General features: G+C 34.3%; 1 protein-coding gene across 12 annotated transcripts in view; it reads right to left on the reverse strand.

The window, feature by feature from the left end:
* ADAM22 (ADAM metallopeptidase domain 22) overlaps positions 1 to 21974 on the reverse strand; it is a 186668-nt gene that overhangs the window by 87114 nt on the left and 77580 nt on the right. For all 12 annotated transcript variants that reach the window (XM_004676867.2, XM_004676866.2, XM_012720863.1 and 9 more), the window contains exon 4: positions 14488 to 14554. In XM_004676867.2, coding sequence (XP_004676924.1) covers positions 14488 to 14554 — 67 coding nt within the window. The remainder of the gene's footprint in view (positions 1 to 14487; positions 14555 to 21974) is intronic.

The following is a 21974-nucleotide window of genomic DNA, read 5'->3' on the forward strand; positions in this document are numbered from 1 at the left end:
CTTTTTTAAATTTTAATAGACTTACTTAAAAATAAATTTAGATTCACAGAACAGTCATAAAGATGGTACAAAATATTCTAGTAAGCCTAACTCAGTTTCACATATAGTTAACATCTTACATTACCTAAGTATATTTGTCAAAACTAAGGCATTGAGTTATTCATGGCTATTTATTATATTCTTAACATTTAGCTTGCCCGACTGTTTCTATTAATTTCTTCTTTCTGTTCCAGGATAAAATCAAACTATCATATACTTTTTCAATTGGTGGCAAAAGTAAATAGAATCTAGGTGTTTTTTAAAAGTATTGTTTGTGGGCCCTCCCTGGTGGCGCAGCGGGTTAAAGCATAGCACTAAGAAGCTCAAGCCACTTCAGCATGAGTTCGATCTCTGCCCCAGAGGTGACCCACATGGTACAGCAGACCTCTCCTGACCTGCCCACTGCTCCCCTCAGCAATGTATTTCATCAGTTGGCCTGTTCTGCTCCCCACTTTGTTTCTGGTGAATCCTCTCACTGCCCCTGCACCTCTCTGGCCTATACCCCAGTTTTGTATGCATAAATAAATAAATATTTTAAAAAAGTATTGTTTCTATATATGGCAAAAAAAAAGGAAAGCCTATATTGATCCCCCCCTTTCTTTTTTGTATACTGAGCTATGAAATACAAGTTTAGTTAAAAGAACATAAGTAAATAGTCCCTATTTTAATTTAAACATGAAAGGTTTTCAAAAGACTTTTTTTTTAAAAAGATTTATTTATTCAGGGGGCCCTTCCTGGTGGCACAGCGGGTTTAAAGCACAGCACCAAGAAGCTAAAGCCATTTCCGCATGAGTTCGATCCCCACCTGCCCCGGAGGTGATCCACATGGCCCGGCAGACCTCTCCTGACCTGCCCACTGCTCCCCTCAGCAGTGTACTTCATTGTTCTGCCTGTTCTGCCCCCACTCTGTCTCTGGTGAATCCTCACTGCCTCTGCACCTCTGGCCTATACCCCAGTTCTGTATGTACAAATAAATAAATCTAAAAAAAAAAAACACAATGAGATACCAACTTACCAACTCACCCCGTGAGAATGGCACATCTTAAAACAACTAGCAACAACAAATGTTGGTGAAGATGTGGAGAAAAAGGAACTCTCCTGCACTGCTGGTAGGAATGCAAACTAATACAACCACTATGGAAAACTGTTTGGCGGTTCCTCAAATTGTTAAACATAGAGCTTCCATATGACCCAGCAATTCCACCCTAGGTATCTACCCAAAAGACACAAAAACACTGATTCAAAAAGATACCTGTACCCCCATGTTTATTGCTGCATTATTTACAACTGGAAAGACATGGAAATAGCCCAAATGTCCAAAAGTGGATGACTGTATTAAAAAAATGTGCTATATATGCACAAAGGAATATTACTCAGCAACCAAAAAAAAAGAAACACATGTCCTTTGCAGCACCATGGATGGTGCTGGAAAAGATCATGCTTAGTGAAATAATCCAGAAAGAAAAGGAAAAATACCAGATGGTTTCACTCATAGCAGGAGTGTAACAGACCAGGCAAGAAAGTAATAATAATAATAATAATGATGAACAGTGATATACCAGAGACAATTTATGGGGGTGGAGTGAGGAATAGGATCAAAAACAGTGGGGGAAGGGAAATGCACTGGACTTTGGTGATGGCACGTAAGTGATTTGGTGATGGGAAGCCCACAGAGATTACAACTGAGATGGTAAAATGTACAAAATGATGTAAAAATAAACTATTATATTATTTTTTTTTAAAAAAAACTATCCTTATCAGGATTGATTTAAATGACAGATTAACATATACATTTTGATATAGTTCATGGAAATAAATTCTGGAAGTTTACTCATTAACTGTTTGTCATAATAAAAATCAAGGCTGGAGAAAGAAACTGTTGCTATTCTACCTAATGCTACTGCTATGAGTAATGAAGTTCTTAGTCTCTGATTCTGAAGTCTGTTGTCTTTTACTAGCACAGATGAAATTTCTACAAGCTAATTTATTAACTTGCAGGTAGGAAAAAATCCTCAGCCCTTTTATAGATCTTGCAATGTGGATTTCCTTGAAAATAAGATTTGTTAATAGTGAACATTCATTCTCATATTTGCATTCTTTGGTAGAACAAAAATCAGCTAAAGATAAACAAGGCATATGTTTTCCATTTTATCACAGCCAGCCTGTCCATTATTTATACCACTCGTTGACACATTTGGACACTGTGTTCATCAACCCATTCTGGGTGTAATTGGTCAAGGAACATCCAAACTATCAGCTCATTCCAACATCTAAAGGTAAATTAACATTCAAAATCTCTAAACTCTTTTAATATCCATGATAAGCACTAGGAACCTGTACCACAGTCATCAATCAGAAAGAAAAAAAGACACTTAAAAAACTAAAAGCAAACAAACAAATATAGTTAATAAAGGAAAAGGAATAATTTCATTTAAAAATGCAAGGTTCCTATTGAAAAGATATATAAGAATATTAGTATAGCTAAAGTTTTTATAATAGAAAAAAGACAGAATTAGAAAAACATTGGATATAAATAAAAAGTGGTAAGAAAAGAGTTTTACTGGAAAATAGTGAACATCGCAAAAAACAGGGGGCATAACTTTACATGAATTTTTCAAAATAAAGCCTATCAGGTACTGAGTGAGCTTAAATCTATCTTTATTATTGTTCTCTTCTTCTGATTTCCCTGGGTAATGTCAGCTGTGGAAAACAAAGTATGAACATTATGAGAGAGTCCCAGGAGTTAAGAGTTCACAAGTGCCTTAAGTATACAATTGTTTATGTCTTCTGAAATGCAATGAACTTTCAGAAGACTTCATTCCTCTCTTCTTATATGTAGGCTCAGAAATGTCCAGTACATACTGTTTTATGTTAGTTATAATATTGACAGGATCAAAATGCCTTGTATATTAGTTTCCTAAGACTGCTACAACAAATACTTATATTTTCTCACAATTCTGAGTTGAATTCAATTCTGAATTCAAAGCTGCACCCCTTTAAAGACTCTAGGGAAGAATCCTTCAGGCTTTTTCAAACTTCCAGTGGTTTCTAACAATCTTAGTGTTTCTTGGATTGTAAGCACATCCTCAAATTTCTGACTCTGTCTTCACAGTTTTCTCTGAGCCTGTCTCTGTGACTCTATGTCTAAACATTACTCTTATAAGTACACCAACACTGGTTAGGGTTCACCCTAATTCACCTTAATTACATATGAAAAGACATTATTTGAAAAAAAAAATTACATTCATAGGTACCAGGGGACATGTATTCTGAGGGGCTATTATTCAACATTATATAACATATCTCTTTGCACATGACTTTTTTGTAATCCAGAGATTTTTGTTCCTAAAAAGCTTGGCTTGCTGATACAATCTGGAGATGTTCACCAAAGTTACCATTCTCTTAGTAAGATTAATATATATCTGATTTACCTATAGTCAGGGTAAGCTAGCCATCCTAGGTTCTCACAGTTTCACTTAAAAACACTCATCATTATTTTTCACTAATAATATATCCAACAGTATATCCGACTTTCAATTCTATCATTATGTCAAACAGAGCTTCCCAAATTGCTTATTTTAAGTCAGAGAATAGTAAATAAAAATATTTTTCAGTTGCCAGGTAATCATTACAGACCCATTAATGTAACAATGTCTTGTCAGGCTACTAACAAATTTTAGATTCCCACAAATTACTGTAATGCAGACAGGGTACTTATCAGGTTCTTTGAGATACAGTTCTAAATTGGGAGAATGGAAAATCAATGTGGACCACATATAGTGACTATATAATTACAAACTCATAAAATTATAACTCTTTCCAGGAAACTACTACATCATTGTATCTTTTTACAAATAAGGGAAGTTTCAAAGTATTGCTCTGTATGAATTTTTAAAAATAAGATGTATATTTCCTAAAACCTTATTTTGTAATTGATAACTGAATGTTAACAATAAGAAAATAACTGAGTGGAAGACAGTTACACAAAAAGAATATCTGGTATCTGTAGAATAAAGGAAGAGAAAAGAATTTTGTTCTACCTAAAAAGAAGACATTTGTTATTTATTTTTTCTCATTAAAAAAAAATAATTGTAACTACATAAGGACCTAAGTTAAGGAAAATAGGACATTGTTACTTTCCCCTTTTGTCACAAACATATCATCCTTTACTCCCATTCTATCTTCTCCCAGTTACTCTCCATTTAAAGAAGGAAGAATACACAGGGATAGCTTCTGTTAAAAGATGATACACTGCAGCAATGTATCTCTCCTTCCCCCTTTACCTTGACCTTAAAATGAAAATATTGTACTTGGGAACTCAATACCATCATCCAGGGGTCACTTTTATTCTTCCAGGAATGATTTTTAATTAGCCTAGGACTGATAAAAAGGCACAATGGAAGGGGGAAAATTCCTCATTGTTGTTTAGGTGGCAAATTAGTTTTAAGGTTGTTATCTGCTAAAAAGTAAGGCACCCCATCAACCCCTCCCCCCCAAAAAAATAAAGTGCCTTTCTTTAGCAACTGTTTCTATGGGCACAGATTGATTATTTTCCTTTTTTTTTTTTTTTATTACTTATGTTCCTGTGAAATGAGGGAAGGAATTTAATTAGGTAATCTCTAAAGTCCTTCCGGGTTCTATAATTTGCAATTAATTAAAAAAAAAATCAAAGGTGGGCCCTCCCTGGTGGCGCAGCGGGTTAAAGCACAGCACTAAGAAGCTTAAGCCACTTCCGCATGAGTTCGATCCCCGACTGCCCCGGAGGTGACCACATGGCGTGGCAGACCTCTCCTGATCCGCCCGCTGCTCCCCTCAACAGTGTACTTCGTCGATCTGCCTGTTCTGCTCCCCACTCTGTCTCTGGTGAATCCTCTCACCCTTCGCATCTCTGGCCTGTACCCAGTTCTGTATGAATAAATAAATCTTTAAAAAAAAAAAAAATAAAGTTACTGACTTTGTATTTTTTTAAATACCAGGATAATTTATCAGAATCAATATATTTAACACTTCACTTATAAAAGAATAAAATTTAAAACCAACAATAAAAGATAATCATATTTGGAAAATTCTTAAATATTAAATATAAAAATTTAAATGATTTAAACATTATATCTGAAAACAGGAATGCTCTATGAGTCATGTATATATGTAATTATATATATGGACAAGAAAGGATCTATACATCAGAACTTCTCAGAGGCTTTTAAAATGGTAATAAAGAGTAGTTTGTATTTTCCAGACACAGAAAAGAATGAAAATGAGTTAAACATTCAACTTACGGAGTTATAAATAGAACAAACAAGAAAGACTTAAGTAAAAGAGAGTAATTGTTAATAATGAAAATAAATATGGGTCTTTTAAAAAAAGTGTTAAACTAATTAGATCGATCAACCAAGAGCTGGTCAAAAAAGTGTAATAGAAATGAAATGAGAGGCACTGATGCATAATTAGTAGTGTTTAAAAAATAAAAAAAAGATTTGAAATAAATATAGCTAAATGCCAGTGTATTCAGTCCATATTACAATACCTAGACAATTTTCCATGTTTGAAGTATTTAAAAATTAAGAAATTTTTATTACAGGCTAATTTCTAGTATGACTTGAAAGCTGTTGTTGATCCTGACATGCTTCCTGGGTGTCAGGAATGGAATCAGAAATTAAGTATAAAAATAAGTCACCAAAGACCCAGTCACAAGTTTTTGTCAAATTGATTCTTTACCCCAATAATGATTTTAACAGTGATAGTCATGGGCCACTTTCTATACTCAAAACTCTGGACTATATGTTCTTCTTCCTCACTTAACAAATTTGGAAAACAAAGCAGCAAGGAACAAATAGATTGGCCAAGGTTACATGAATGTTAACTGGCAGAATTAGGATTTGATTTTAGTTCTATCTGACCCTACCAATATTCTGTCTTGAAGTTTTACTACATCCAAACTACAGATCTGTCCTAGACTTAGAAACAAATATAGTGACTAGTTCCATCTATTAGCACTATTCAAGAAAATTAAATTAACAATAATCAGAAAGGTAGCATGACCTCAAGAAGACAACACTAACTTTGCTATGTGGAATACTGACTAATCCCACTCAGCAACTATTCCATGTTCTAGAGTTAGAGGTGTATTTCCAGGTTTTCAAAAATACTAAGAGAAGAAAAAACAAAGGTAGAAAATGTGAAGTCCACAGGCATACTTGATCTTTGTTCCTTTAGGTTGTACCTAATTTGAGTTGAGGCGCTCATCAAATATTACATTTCTACTTTCACATGCCTTGCCCCCCCTCATATAGCCACTGTCCTTTCCACCCTTTGCTCTGTCCACCCTCTTTGGTTGTATTGATTCTTCTCATGCACCAAGATCCTGCCTGAAGGACTATGGGCTTCTGCATGTCCTAATATCATTCTTTGAAAAGCTATCCCCTTCCCATGTCACCTGCCTTTTACTTCTCTTTTAAACTTCAGAATTCACAGAATTTCCTTAAGCCTTCCCTGACAAACAAAACTACAAATATCTCCCATCAAATGCTCTCAGGATTGTATGGATGGCTCTTTATGATACTCTCATAATTGTCATTTAATAAAGACCCTTTGGTAATTATATTTTTAATGTCTATAACCCCCACTAAAGTAAAAGCTTAATGAGATCAAGAATTGTAGCATATATATAGTTATATGTCCATATACCTGGATAATGGCAAGCACTTAATATATATCTACTGAATGAATGAGTGTTGAGAACCTAAGTAGAGTATCTTGAGTATTTGGGCTTTTCCTGTTCTGCCAAAAATTAATGTCAATTTTCCTAGTTACTTGAATGCCACATGCTTTAGGCTTTGAGTTTCTTATGGAGATATGAAGTCCATCTTACTGTCATACATGCAATGACAAAGCAAATGGAAGAATCCTTATCAATTACCCCCCCCAAATGGCTAGGAACACTCAAAACCCTCAATACCGAGATAACTTTTCCTTTTTTAAAATTACCTGTTATTATTATTAAAGAAGCCACTCTCTCACTGCATTGGAAACTAAATTTTTTTTATAAACAATCAATTTATAAATGAAAAATAACATCTCTACAACTTCCTGTTTAATGGTAATTACTCTAGTACTTCACTTTGGTTTTTAGAAATTTGCAACAGTAGATTTGTATAAGACATGATATTTTGTAAACATTAGTTATGTAATTAGAATTAAAGCAGAAAATACATCCTTTTATAAAAGAGCTAACTGGCTTCATACACAGAAATAACAGTAGTCAGTGCTACTTTGAATTTTTCTTAATTTAAGGTTGAACGTGTCCTTTTATATTTATAGACAACATATTGAATATTAATGGATGCAATGATCCTTTAGGCAGTTAGTCAGGAAAAAGTCTTCCACTAGAAATAAAGAGTACTTTCTATTCTAATAGGTTACAAACGGAGCTTAGAAACAGAACTCATGCTGACACCAGCTGTCACTTTGCATTTCTTCTTACTCCCAGCACTGATATACCTGACCTATATAAACTGGTAATGGGTCAATATATTTTCTGCAGACTACCAAATTAGGACTACTTGCAATCTTAATAATGCCATTAAGGCAGCTAATACATTATACATGATGATGGTCCTAGAGCAACCTTGCTTCAGTCCCAAGGGAAGGCAAAATTTACTTAATCCCCAAAGATTTTTTCTTATACTGCACAGAACTAAGCCTGAGACTTGTGCGAGACCACACTGATTACAAGATGGCAGAGGAACATATGCCTGCGTAAGCTTGCCAACAGGAAAATGCACACTCTGTCCAGCTTAATCAAAAAAGATACTAAATAGATAACTAGTGGTGGATAAAATGTAAAGTTAGAAGACATTCCTGAAATGACAAATGTATGTGAAGAAGAAACACCTTGTCAGTTCATGCTTTAGCATTATATAGCTCATTTTCTTTCTCTTTCTCTGTGCCCCCAAGCCTGTGTGTGTGTGTGTGTGTGTGTGTGTATTGGGGGTTGAGGAGAAGGAAGGGAGGAGAATGGGTATTTTTAAAACAACTAGGTGGAGATACAACCAAATATCTTTTAGTCTTTTGACAGAATGATATGTTTTAGCTTAGTTACTCTTGCTCATAAAACTTCACATATCTTCCAGATGTAGATAAATTGACAAATCGCCTAAAATGGGCATAAGAACTGAGCCATATGTTTTCCATGTGTAACGCAGCAACATATTTCAAACTATTATAGTTTGGATGCCATGGAAATCCCCTGTACTGAACAATACTCAGTCCAATTTTTATGGAACAAAGAAGAGCTAAAAATAACCCCCAAGAAAAATTACATAAAAGACCAAAAAAAAAAAATGAGGATTTCCATAGAAGACATTTGGAATAATGGAAATTATATATTTGGAATATTCTAGACTTACCTGAAACAAACACTTACATCTTCAATTTATGGTTTCCTAAATAACTACTAAGGAGGATGTAACTCACATGGTAAAAGTGAAGTGCTATAATTTTAAGATTCACATTTTGATACCACTAGTATCATGACTATTTGTTTCCATACAGAGGGTAGACTACAGTAGATGATTTCATGAATTTTGGCACCAGACTATCTGACTTCAAATTCTTGGGCAAGTTAGTTAAACATTCTGTGCCTCAGTTTTCTCATCTGCAAAATGAGGATAACAATGGTACTACTGGAGGATTAAATGATTTAGCACATAAGAAACACCATACTAGTTGGTGCTGACCACACCAACTACCATAAAAAATTTGCTATTTCCCCAACTGCTATTAGCTCTTTTAATCTCTTTACTCTTCAGTCCAGTTGCCAACACTGATTCCATCAGGACATCTATATGATTCAAAGAGGTACAGATTATTTAAAATAGGCAATCCATGAGAGTAAAAGGAGTACCTATCAGGCTATAGTATTTATGTGTAAAATTAAACAAATTTTGGGCATGACAGAAAACAGGCACAGTAAGTCATTGTGATTTTCAACTCCTTTAAGGTGACTGCCTCATTAGCTGGGAAGAACATGCCACCAGTAGCTATAAGGAAGTAAAATGAAGTTGGCTTGTAAGGGAAAAGGTTAACTCTTCCAAATGACTAATATTAATCCACTGGCAGCAATTATTTACCCTAGGATTTAGCCTTGAAGTTAATAGGTAGCAGATGAAAGCATAGCTTTTTCTAAAAGACAATAACAATAATTACCAATCAATGAAAACCAGCACACGAGGACTCCCCATATGCCAACCATCACTGCATGGTTTTTGCAGCTCTTTCATTTTTGTTCAGCACTAAGATATTTCTGTGAGGATAGCATGACACTTACACTAGTAACAGAGAAATTAATGAATCCTCCTGCTGATCTAATTCATGATTTAAAAATGAAAGTATTTAAAAACGGGCAGTAGTTCAAAACCACAGGACCTTCAGGACCAGGTTTCCTGTGCTGGTCCTATTTGCAATTACAGAATCATCTCTAAATCAAAAGATCCTGGAATTGAGTGCTACCCACCATCCTGCAATTCAACTATTGAGTTGCTTTCTTATTAAATTATTGAAAGGTTAACCTTACAAGTTTATTTTTTTAAATAATTTATATCTCTTTTTTATATAATCCTTAAATCCTTAGTTTTGAAAAAAAGTTAGCAATAAGGGCTAACAATATCATTAAATATAACACAGTTTAAAACTGGTTTAGCTAATAATTATCATGCATAAGGAAAATACACTGATCAATATATCTTCTTGTCATAGCAGTTTTATTAATGGTCACATTGATACTAAGTCATGGGTAGACTGTTTCAGAGAACCGACATGAGAAATTTCTCTAGGCCACCTAACTTTGTTTTGTGGTTGTTATTAGCTTGCTTGCTAGTGTAAAAAGTTATCATGTCATCGTTTTTTCCTTCTGGCAAAGAGAATCTGTGTGGGGTACCCACATGCCATTCTACAACCTGTGACACCTGCACCTGCAGTTTCCTTCATCCTGCCACACAGATTATCCTCCCAGAATTTAGGCTTAATGATGAGAGTCCTTAATTAACCTAAATTTCTCAGGGATGACAGTAAGAAATACATACAGAGTCTTAACATTTGGGTTAGAAGCATCAGCTAAACATTATCATTGCTTCATCCATTATGATAATTCGAATTAACTCTTCTTAAACACAGAGAATCTGAGCTCTTTAGTGAACCAAAAACCATTCCAGCTATGAGATATATATTTCAAAAAAAATCTGTTTTTTTTTTTTAATCCCAGTTACCATGGCAGGTGCCCCTCAAAGGACCAAACAAAGATTGTAGGTTGACAGTATACCCCTCAGTCAATCTTAAAATGCACATCACTGAGCTTTTCACAGTAAAGACCTCCCCTATCTCACAAAGCCAGGAAATGTTCCTGAAGTTGTGACATGAAATTAAGGGCCACAAAATGAAGAGCTTAGGTGACAACTTCTATAAATAGATCTGGTAATAATAAAAAAAAAACTTTCTCAAAAATATTTTCAAAACATCTTTCCAGGTCATGTGACTTAATTATTGTCTAAGTGACTAAGTATTAGTCCCTATCCAAGAAGCTCTGGAAGAGCTATTTTAGTGAGAATTCAAGGCAGAAGGCATATTTCTCAAGTGTAAGGGAAAGCTGTAAATAAGAAAGGCATTTGGAAGAGAAATGCTGTTGCTGAGTTAGTCTCCTTAAAAAAAAAAGAAAAGGAAAGGAAGATTTAAAAAACCTTTACATAGATTACTTGGCAACAGTGGCTGTTGCTAGCCTTTCATCTCAAAAACAGTCTCCAAAATAAAGAGATAACCTAGAGGCTATTTGAAACAACAAAAACAAATCTCCCCTTCAGCAGAGTCATCAGTGCTGCAGCAGTATGGATGGCTCTGTACTAAGGCATACAGAAAAATTTTCTGCACACCAAAGCCTGGGTTTTCTTTTCTTAATGCTCATTCTTCTTGTTTCTACAGAAAGAACCAAGATTCTGGATGATAATGTGGTTTTAAGAGTCAATAGGGGAACTAATAGCCAAGATAAGCAAAAGCAGACTAATTCCTTTGTTCACTGGGGGTTTGGTATTTGGCATTTTGATACGTTAGTGGCTTAAAAGTAATTTTTCGGCTCCTTACGACCATAAAAAACAAATAATTCAAATATTTATAAACTAGGGGATTCATTATATATAATGAATTTGATAAATATCTATGTCACAAAAAGGATATGTTAAATGATGACATACTGTTTCCAGAAATGACAGTTGCCATTTCAATTTGCCTAAAGAATGTTTTTAATGAACATTATACCACCACTTCATAAGAGTGAAAGGTCTCCCAGTCATAATAACCTCTCCCACTACTAAGTGGATACTTTTTCCTCTGACACCTGCTCCCCAAACAGCATTTTCTCTGATGCCTTTCCCCTTTCCAGCCTTCAAACTTGACCTATACTTTTTTGTTTTCTTATTTATCTTCTTAATGCTATTATGGACATAATCAGACTTTACACAATGACCCTTGCAGGCACTCAATTCAACTAAATGACTGGCAGTAACCAGTTAATTTCGAGTCAAAAGCCAACAGTGTGTGATGGATGTCTCTCTATATACCTACCCTTAAAAAGTAGGATCCTATTCCAAGGACAAAGGGGAAATGCTCACATATAATGTGAGCTAATAAATGATACTCAGCAACTATTAGTTTGGGTTATTACTAAAAGGGATCAAATAATCTAACCAAAAAAAAAATACTGTCAGGACTAAATGACATTGATGACTGATTATGACCTTTCACTAGCGTAAATATAATAAATCTATCTCTACTAAGGTATCTATTTTTATTTTCTGACCCCAACACAGTCTGTCCCCTTTCCCATCTATACATATTCCAGCCATATATGGAGAATTTACCATTCCTCTCCTAGCATTCTAAAACTCCCTTACTGCTGTTTTCCAGAAATATGAAAAATGGACTTTGTAATGAAGTTTGGTCTTTGCCATTTTTTCCCAAAGCAAGACATTATAGAAAAATTACCCAAAAGCATAACCAAATGTGAGAGACACACAAACGGTTTTTAAGAAGACCACCATTTCTGTTTAAATAGATCACATTTACAGTCAAAAGGAATATTGTTAGATACTTCTAAAATAAATTAGGTATGTATATAGAAAATTTAAATAAAATACATTTCAATTTTTATGGCTATCCTGTTTTATACAGTATAGATGATGTGGCAGATAATGTGTTTAAGAATAAGTTAAGAAACTAGACAACCTACATTCAAATTTCAGTAGTGCCACTCTTTATTGTAGTACTTTCAGCAAGTTATATAACCTCTCCATTGCTCAGTTTCCTGTAAAGTGGGATAGTAGTTATAATTATTAGCACAGATTGTTTTGAGGATTGAATGCATATAAATTCCTTTGTCACATCATAAGCAATACATGTTAGCAATTACTGTTATTATATTACAATGATGATTAACTGGACCTGATAGTAACTGGAAACATCAGTTATCCAGATTACTTGCAGTTTTCAACTTCAAGACAAAAAACATCTAATAAAACAGCAAACTGCATAGTTAGTTTTTGGTCTTTTTTTTTTTTTTTTTGCTGTTATTAATCAGTTCCAGTTTGTTTCAAAAATCTGAAGCAATAATTCTCCAAATCAAAGTAAGACTTTGCCCCCAAGATAATGTGCCAGTTGAGGCTTCATGTTGAAATTATTTTGAAAGAACATAAAATACACCTAAAAATACTCCCTAAACTAAGGGACAAATTAAGAATTTACTTTTTCAATGAACTGGAAATAAATGTAAGTGGCAGATAATGTTACTAAACAAAAATTATCCTTTTTCAGTATAAATTCTTTAAGTAAAAATATTTTTAAATTTCTTTAAGGTAGTAGAAAGAAAGAACAGAAAAATATGAAATGCGACAGTCTTATAGTTGTATTTGACTCATAATGTATAGTGAAAGGGAAAGCCTGAGAAAATTCTGAGTCATTAATATGTAAATGAGAAATACCAGAAGCAACACCTCTGGAGCTTAAGCACAGAGGACAAGATAACAGAGGGATAGTAACGGGTCACTATCCTTGAACTGAACTAAGGCTTCAAAACTTAAAATGTGTTTCCTAGAAAAACCTAGAGGACAATTTCGAGTGATAGTTTTAAATGGTCTAGAAACAAATGGAGGTGGGTGACTAAAATTAAGGTGATTTTCTTCAAGGGAGAACCTTCTGCTGACCCTAAGGTTTGAATAATGTTTTAGATGAACTGTTTTCCAGGCTTGTTAGGCTTGGGGGCTAGGCAAACCAACAATGAAGAAAATGAAATTCTCAGTCTAGAATATCAGCAAAAACTGTGAGGCAAAGGCAGTGTTCTGAGTCTTATATAGGGATCCTAGTGATCTCAAGAGTGAAGTATGTTTATTGATGAAGTACATACAAGTTTCCGTAAAGGGGCTATTACTATAAAGACAGCTGATAGCTGTTGGCTGGACAGGCACTCCTGCTCATATCGGCGTTTCATCTTTCCACCTACAGACATAAAGGAAATGGACAGTGAACTGCCTATGTCCCTTCCTCTTTAATTTTAAAAAGAATTGTTATACTCTGCATTTAAAAAAGAGTATTATACAAAGTAGAGCAGTGAAGGCAAAGAAAAAGGGATGAGAATGAAAGTAGCCTGGTGATGCTAGATCTAAATAATTATTCCCAACTATAAGCAAAGTGGTTCCATCTTTGTGATACCTAGAAGAATTCTGATATCCTTTCTGTAGTAAGGCAGTGATATAAATCAGTAAGTCACTCAATTAATCAATCTTAACAAGTTTAGAATAACCTTCTGAAGGGACTGATGTAATTATTATGTATATTACTTGTAAAAATTAAAAGATGTTAGGTTTTTATCAGTCAGAGAATAGTACAGATGTAGAACGGTATTTACTGAAAAATGTCTCATTTTTTTCTGGATTTTTCTTTAAGATATTCCATGTACCCCACAAAAAAATAGGAGAGAAAAAGACTGTCACAATGTTTACAACTAATGATGCTGGAACATGGGTCCTTTGGAACTTGTTACCATTCCGCTGAATTGTCTGTAACAATTTTTTTTTCCTTTTTTGGTTAACATATAATTGAAAAAATAAATTCCCATCCTGTCACTTAACTAGGACAAGATAACTTTTTTGATGATAGGTAACAAAGTTTAATTTAAATCAAAAGTTTGATTACTGTACTATATTTAAATTGAAAAGCAGTGAATACAGACTTTAAAGGAAAATAACTTGGAGAAATGTTTACGGTGTGACACTATATTTACTTTTTAAAAGCCATGGAATAATGATGTATGATATCAACTGTGTAAAAAAATATATATAAATACCTAAATGCAAAAAAGGAAATAATCAAAATGGAAATTCCTGCCAAAAAAGTAGAAAGGCTACTTACTTTAACTTCTATAGTCTTCCCTCCATGTTCAATGTGTCTTTCTATGTATTCAGAAGACAGCAAATCACTGCAACAACAAAAAGAAATGATTAAGGAAGATCTTGAAAATGTAATATACTTGAAAATCACCATCAAGTTTACATTACCTGATTTAATGATTCTTTAATACAGATTTTAAAACAAAAATAAAACTTTAAAGGTCTGTCTCTCTCACACACACATACAAACATGCACAACACACATAACCTAGTACTCCTATAAGAATATCAGACTGAGTATCACCTGTCACCCTTTTAGCAGCAGAGCTAATTCCACTGCTCTAATCCAGCAATTCTAGGAAACTGCCATTTATTTACACCATTATTTTTATGTTTACATTATGTCAAATACTGTGTTTAGTTCCAAACACATGAAAAAAAGTTTAATGGAAGTGCCTCAAGAAATAACTTCCATAACAAAGTCTTAAAGTAGATAAACTTTAAAGCATGCAAAATCTGGGGTGTAGGTCAGAGATATGGGAGTGAGAGAATTCACCAGAGACAGAAGGGTGAGCAGAACAGGCCGACTGATGAAGTACACTGCTGAGGAGCATTAGGCAAGACAGGAGAGGTCTGCTGTGCCATGTAGGTCAGCAACCTGGCCAGGGCTCAAACTCATGCTCCAGTGGCTGTGGACAGCTCTATAGTGCCAAGACTCAACCCATTTGAACAACCAGGGAGGACCCCCAGAGATAAATTCTACTTGTGGCTTATTTTGATTAGAAAAAGCATGGAGCAGGTGTGGACGGCAGCAGTTCTTAACCAGGGTGATTTTACTCCCCTTTGTGCATTTGGCAATATCTGGAGACATTGATTGTCATGACAGGCAGGTAGCTACATAACTACAGGCATGTAACAGTTAGAAACCACAGAATTTGTTATATATGAAACAATTCATAAGATCTTCCCTAAGACAGAAAATTATCTCATCTAAAATGTCAGCATAGAAATTGAGATGAAAAAACTCTGTGTTACCAGTAGGTGGCTAAAAAACAATCAACTCAATCAAAGCTAGACAGAATAGCTAAATAACACTTTTCCAAAGAAAGAACATGAAAAGATGTTCACTATCATTTATCATCAGGAAAACACAAATAAAAAACACAATAAGGAAATGTCATTCTCATGAGAATGGCCCATATGGGGGGAAAATATACAGAAGCAACAAATATTGGCAAGGGCATGGAGAAAAAGCAATCCTCTTCACTGTTGGTAGGAGTGTGGACTGGTTTAGCTCCTATGGGAAACAGTATGGGGGTTCCTTAAAATATTAAAAATAGATCTACTATATGATCCAGCAATTTCACAACAGAGTTATTTTTTTTAATAATAGGCATGTCAGATGTTACAAATTTTCAGTGGTTTTAATAAAATAATGAAGATTAAGGTAAATATTTGCTTCCATTGCTCTTGTATCAATCCTAGCCTGTTAGCCAAGGTCATGCCTCAAACAGGGGTAGATATTGCAAAAGTCTCCCCAAACTTTGCTCTAAGACTCATACTACTTCTCTAGAAGTAGGGCCAAAAAAATTACCAAATATGAAGCAATGTTAATAGAAAAATCAGTCAAGATTTCTCTCTTGGGAACCTGAACTAGTAAAATTAAGCGGGGGGAGGGGGGCGCAGGGAGACTGTGAATGAAGAAAAGTAAAATGATAAAATGTGGCAGACACTTGAAATTGAATTGTGTCCATGGTGAATAAGAGAGTTAAAGCCCCAAAACACAACTGTTTATGGCCTTAGGTTCAGAAGAACCCATTGCATATGATTACATCACTGAAATCAAAAGTACCTACACAAAATATTCCTTAGGAGAGGATAAGTAGCAGTAGCGATGGTAGTAATAACAAAATTTTTAAACAAATTTTATGTCTACCAGGTTTTCAAATTTCAAGGGTATATTTTCCTATGAATAATAAATCTAGAAATTCACTGAGTCAGTTACTACATGAATATAATTATAGTGTAGAAAACCCTCTGCTTAGGAATTATGCAGCTATTTCAATCAAGTCTCTGTATCTACAAGTATTGCTGAAAAGGTTTCATGTAATTTAAGCCAAAAACAGAGCATGCAATTTGGTTTTGTTTGTTTGCAGTATTGTGAAAATGTGCTAAGCATTGTTATTTTAATTATTAGGCTGAAAAACCTATTCAAAATGTCACTTTTCCTCTAGTGAAGCAGAAATGCCTACCACCAACTTAGAAGCTAAGGTAATTTCCTTGAAGCCTTTAGAGATAATCAAAATCACCTTGTTATTTTTCCTTTATCATCACTCCTTATAGGTAAGGAACTACTTAAAGAATTTTAAGTGTAATAAAGGATCTCCTTAAAATATGGAAAATTTTATTTTACCATAAAACAAACTGATGAGACAGAATTCACACCCTCTTAGCAGCTTACTCAAAACTGATGTGTGAATGCTGCTTTGTGAATTTTGAAAAAGTGAAAAATCAAATTCCAAAATTCAGTCTTTCTAAAAGAAGTAGAGATATTTTTAAAATTAAAAATGTATGGAGTTTTTTAAATTCACATGCCATAAGCCTCAAAAAGCAACAAAAATATGTAACATGCATTTTCAGTCATAATGGAAGAGGGACAGGAGGGCCATCTCTGGGCCAGTGGGTGGCGCTCAGTCATCTTGAAGGCTGAAAAGGTGGAGCTTCTTAGAACACCTGGACTCCTTGTACAGCTGGCAACTAGGGGCAGAGTACAGTTGGCATGGGAAAGTTAAAAAGACTAGGCAGGTGGGCCTAGGTCTGTTTTGGGATTTCCGATTTCTGCCTGGTCAGCACTCAGCTGATGCTCTCTGCTGGCAGTAAAGACAGCACCATGCCATAAGCAAGTCAATCCATTTTCTTATCTCTTTTCTTTTCCTTTAGTCATTCCCTATATAATTAAATTCTTTAAATATTTAAAATTTCTCTTTGTATGTTGGCTTTTTTGAGTCTTGTCCTGTATTCTTAAGTGCATGGGAGAGAATTTGCAAATGAGCTCATTTCCTAATCGCCCCACCCCTGTTTTGCCCCTAACAATAATAAAGATTAGCTTTTTACTAGTGGGCAATTTTCATGAATCAGAGGCAGCTGGTAATATAAAGGTTTTGTAGTTTAAAAACCAAAATAAAAATTGCAGTTTCTCATCCAAAACTGCATTTTATTAGCTGTCTGACCTTGGTCAAGGTATTCAATGCTTATGAAAAAACTTTATAAACTCAGTATGATATTAAACCAGAACTTATATGAAATGCCTCTGAAATCCAGATTTCAATTACCCCAATCCCTAGTCAGAAACTCTGAGCCTTCTCTCTTTAGAACTCTCACATTAACTGTTTAGAGATTTTTAAACCATTAAACCTAGACATTCATGTCCATGAATACTAACAAGTAGCTCTGAGCAGATGCTGAACTGAAGCTGGTGAGCCATGGACCACCAAGGATAGAAATTTGATCAATCATAACTTGTACTTTCCACCAATTAGAACTGCACTCTGAAAATCTCTTCCATAAAGCAGAACTAAGTGTGAAATAGCCTGCCTTGTTTTGGTGCTTTTTTTTATTATTATTATTTTGTATATAAAACGCTCCTCACCCTGGGAAATTTGGGCATACAACTCTAGTAATTCTTGGGCTGTGTTACAGTCCTAAACCTGGAGTAAATTTCCTGGCTGTTATTGGACCAGGTTTTGATTGCTAAGTTTATACTCCCTTGTAGACACTAAATTTACTTACCCTTCCATCTTTTTCCTTTACTGTGCTCACTTGGCCAAACCTCAACTATGTTAAAACTTAACTTTCCTTATGACCCCAAGAAGTAAAGTGTGGTTTCAGGAATATTCATATGTTGCATTTATGACAATACTTGTCAAGTGATCCCGTTTACAATAACACTTTAAGTCTATGATAATTTCCTAGTTAGCTTACTCTGAGAAGAACCTTCCAACATAGAAAGATGGCAAATGATTTGTCTATTTTAATTTTTCAAAGAACCAGTTTTTTGCCTTCATTTATGTTTTGGATAGATGTTTTATTTCGATTCCATTTATTTCTGCTCTAACTTTTATTGTTTCCTTCTTCCTTCTGGATTTTGATCTTGCTTGTTCATCTCTCTCTAGTTGCTGTAAGATGAGAAATAAGATTAATTGAGTACTATTTTGTTTCTTGTTGTGGGTCTGTATTACTATATTCTTCCCTGTTAGTATAGTTTCTGTGTGTCCAACAGATTCCGGCAGGCTGTATCCTCATTTTCACTTGTCTTCTTAAGGTATTTTTATTTTCTTTAATTTCTTCATAACTGAATTGTCATTTAGTAATATACTGTCATTTAGAGGTTTTTTTTTTTTTTGGGTGGTGGTTGATTTCTAGTTTTATATCATCATGATCAAAGAAGTTACTTGATATGATTTCAAGCTTCATGAATGAATTGCTATTTGTTTTGTGTCCCAATATGTGGACTATCCTGGAGAATGTCTCATATGTACATTAGAAGAGTATGTATTCACCTTTTAACTCTAGAAATGTCCATTAATCCTATGTGGCCTAATTCTTTGTTTAAGACTGTTGTTTCCTTGTTTATTTTTTCCTGGGTTGGTCTATCTACTAATGAATATAGAGTCTTGAATATGTTTTTCAGATTTGAAAATAGCCTTATGTATTTAATGATCCTTCTTTTTGTGAATATATATTGGTAAGTGTTAAAGACTTCTTGATGTACTGTTCCCTTAATCATTATATGGTCTCCATCTCTTCTCTTGTTACTTTTTAAAGCTAGCAATCTGTTTTATTTGAAGCTACTATTTGGATGAAAATTTCATCTTATTACTATGCAATTTGTAAATATGAGAATTCCTTTCCTGCTTATCCATATACATGGGATTTTCTGAATGTACCTAAGGGTAAAGTTACTACAGTTACTTAGTAAATAATAATCTGATGGAAATTTTCAGGGAGCCCTCAATGTGTATGTCAGTACTAGAGTACCTTGAGTAAATATCATTAGGTAAGAGTTGAGAAGGACACTATCATTAATATTAGCTCTTGCTGATAGAGTCTTTATTCCTACTAAAGCAGAGGTTTTCAAGTCTGGTTTTGCAACAAAACACAGAATTTTTTTTAAGAGTGCCAAAGCACCCCCCTTGGAATTTCCAAGGTTTAGACTGATATATAAAAAAGTTACCAAAATATGAAAGTAAGATCAAATTACCAATAGTCTACAAATATGCTAGTAGATTTCATTTAAAATATAATTATGTGTTGATCTTTGTGACTCATTACCACTTTGAAACCCAAAATACCAGGGAAAACACTACACAAAGCAATTGTGGTAACTGTGAATCTTGTGACAGATAATCAACAAACCTCATCCTCTTTATCAAATTAAACTCGATTTCAGCATGTACTTTCCTTTCTCCCATAATATTTTTCTCTTCTTGTTTAGTTTTCTACATATGTTACTAAATCAACCCAAACTTAGCTCCTTCAACATAGTCAGCCACATCAAGATATCTGCCAGTTCCATTTTTCTTAACTACATCCTTCCTGTGACCTCCTATTCTCATGTTTACACCTGAACAAAATGTACTCTAGTCTTATTGGACACTTGCAATCCTGAAATTTCTCTTGGATATGAGTCTAAGAATTCCCCTTTAATTCTCTCTTCATTGTATACCTGTTTCTTCTATCTCACCTCTTTATCTTCTTGATCTTCTCCCTTTTATTCTGTTAGGATTCACCTCTAGAACCTTCCAAATAAAAAAATACATGGTCCTCATTTATGTTATACCAAGCATGTCTATTTTTTGAGAACTTGCCTCTGATTGATGGTTTGGGTTCTTAAGTATAGAAATCCTTCAGAAAGTACACAGCATTACTCCACTGTGTCTGAGCTTCTAATATTACTAATGAGAAATATGATGCTATTCTGATTCTAATCCTTCCAAGTGACCTCATTTTTCTACTGAGAAACTTTTTGATCTTCTCTTTTATTTCCACTATTCTAAAACTTCAAAAATTTATGTCTTCATGTGGATCTTCTTTCATTCAGAGCCCTAGGCTCAATGGGCCCTTTCAACCTACAAAATCATGTCTTTGATTATGAAAAGTAATCTTTGAAAACAGGGCAGCAAGAAGCAAATACTAATCTAAGTCATAGAACAGTCTTTAAAAGCATTTTTCCAATAATGAATTCTTCTGCTGAACCCAGATGTGAAAAAGTTTAGTCAGTCTTCTAAAGTAAACATAACCTCTAAAAAGTATGTAATGCTTCATTACATAGTAATCTGTTATCCTATTAATAATTTTAGATCTATAAAACATAATTAAGAAAAACAATTGTTGGCACTTCTGTTTTCTCTGATATATTTGCAGATATATAACAAAATAAAGTAAAAATGACTTCATATTTACCTTCATGAAATAAAGCTTTAGGGTTTGATACCTTTTTAAAGTTAATACAATGTAACTTCTCTTTTGAGCCCCACATCATACTCTTATTTTCTGAGGTATCTGATACCCCCATTTCCATAGTGTTTCTCAGAGCCTGCTTCTTGCTGCAATTCAGAGCTATATTTACTGTTAAGTTACTATGTGTTCATTTTTGAAACATCTTCCAAAATTTTATTGGTGTTTCTCATCTGCTTTACTTGGTGACTTTATTCTATAATCACTGTCATTATAATAAAGATACATGTACGTTTTCAACCTGCCACACCACAGCAGAAATATGAAGGTAATTTTAAATGTCTTTATTCTTATCACAATAATATATTTAAGATGAAAAAATATGAGATTAAACCAGAACCAGGAAAATCTAGGGTACATGAGTTTCAAATAGACACCAAGGATAGAACATTACATTTCACAACTTGGCTCAAATTTCTTGCAACACGTAGTTAAGAGATGCCATTTCTGTTCTCACACATTTCATTCTGTTCTATTAGCTGTCATTTCTTTACCTAACTCTCAGTCCTAAAGGCCATATCTAGCTTTCAACCAATTTACAATTACTTTTTTTAAGCTAATGATAATCATACCAAATCATACTATTTTATTATGGCTACACTAAAATACCATTGTTTCTGGTGCCTCCCTGGTGACACAGAGGTTAAGTCTAGGCACTATCAAGTTATTGCCAGCCACTGTGGCATCAATTTGATCCCAGACAGGGAGGTAACCCACATGATGCAGCAGACCTCTACTGGCTTGCCCACTGTTGCCCTCAGCAGTGTATTTCGATAGATACACCTGTTCTGCTCCCTACTCTGTCTCTGGTGAATACTCTCACCCCCTACACCTCTTGCCTATACACCAATTTGTCTATGCTAAGTAAATAAAATAAATCTTTAAAAATAAGATACCAGGCAGTAGAGCTAACAAGACACTTCTCCAAAGAGGAAATGCAGATGGCCAACAGGCATATGAAAAAATGTTCAACATCACTCGTAATAAGGGAGA

Source organism: Condylura cristata, unplaced genomic scaffold (assembly GCF_000260355.1).
Source record: "Condylura cristata isolate star-nosed mole 26May11 unplaced genomic scaffold, ConCri1.0 scaffold00005, whole genome shotgun sequence".
NCBI classification, from domain to species: Eukaryota; Metazoa; Chordata; class Mammalia; order Eulipotyphla; family Talpidae; genus Condylura; species Condylura cristata.